The following is a 1083-nucleotide window of genomic DNA, read 5'->3' as shown; positions in this document are numbered from 1 at the left end:
AAAAAAAAAAAATCGTGATCATGTATTATTTGGTATAATATCTTCATGATTTTCATGTAAATATGATGCTAATAATTGTATGCAGATTTTATTGTTAGGGGTCTTATTTAAGTGATAAGGAAAAGTTTACGAACTTGTTATAGAGAATTTCTAATTTGTATTATCTCTGATCATGTATTGAAATCAAATTTGTATAAATTATGTGCCTCCTTAAAAATGTGTATGCATTTAGTTGACAATATGTGAGGTAGAATTTAAAAAAATTAAATTAAATTAGGGATTTCTTTTAGGAGGAAGTGGTGGCTCGTTTTGGGTTTATTGATATGTTGTTAATGTTAATTTTTGAGGTTTCAATGTGTTATAATTAATGTGTGGTATATTATAATGTTGTAGGTGAATTCACCTCTTGGCAACAATTATCACCATGGTGATCAAGTGGAATCAGGTAATTTTGCGTTCACTGCGGTGGAGAGCGGTGATCATACAATATGCTTTTGGGCGCCGGAGCATAAGCCTCCGACGACAGTGACGATTGAGTTCGATTGGAGGACTGGAATGGCTACTACAGATTGGTCCAATGTTGCAAAGAAAGGATATATTGAAGTAAGTGACTGCTTGATAGTTTTTCTTTTAATGGGAGTCAAATATTTGATTTGTGTTACACTTTTGCATCATTAATTAGACCATTTGTTATGATGTGATTTTTTTATTTTTTGGACTAATGCAATGTATATGTTTTAGGAAAAGGGTAGGAAGCTTAGATTTTGCTTTGACGTCGATATATTTATTCCTTTTAATGTAATATGATTCTTTTTATTACATTCCTTCTATGCTTATAAATTGTTCGTGCGAAATATATACATGGCGTCCATTGAATGATTTTCTTTTTATGCTAGATAATGGAACTTGAGTTGAAGAAGTTGTATGCCTCTGTGACATCCATACATGATGAGATGTTTCATCTGCGTGAGAGGTAAGGATTATTCAACAAAACTTCTGCTTAAAAGAATGTATTATTTTGTTTCTCATCAGCTTCATATATATAACTTTATATGGTCAGAGGTGTGACTTTATCTCTTATTT

At 31.4% G+C, this 1083-nt stretch overlaps 1 protein-coding gene across 1 annotated transcript; it reads left to right on the top strand.

Annotated features, from left to right (window-relative positions):
• Window positions 1-393: 393 nt before the first annotated feature.
• On the top strand, window positions 394-973 carry LOC112095039 (transmembrane emp24 domain-containing protein p24delta7-like; the record flags this gene model as incomplete). Its single annotated transcript, XM_024176719.1, has 3 exons — window positions 394-603; window positions 742-798; window positions 897-973. Coding segments are annotated over 3 exons (344 nt in total), but the record flags the coding sequence as incomplete, so codon positions are not given.
• Window positions 974-1083: the final 110 nt, after the last annotated feature.

Source organism: Morus notabilis, unplaced genomic scaffold (assembly GCF_000414095.1).
Source record: "Morus notabilis unplaced genomic scaffold, ASM41409v2 C11371632, whole genome shotgun sequence".
Classification (NCBI taxonomy): domain Eukaryota; kingdom Viridiplantae; phylum Streptophyta; class Magnoliopsida; order Rosales; family Moraceae; genus Morus; species Morus notabilis.
This window is presented reverse-complemented; position numbering and strand designations above follow the sequence as displayed.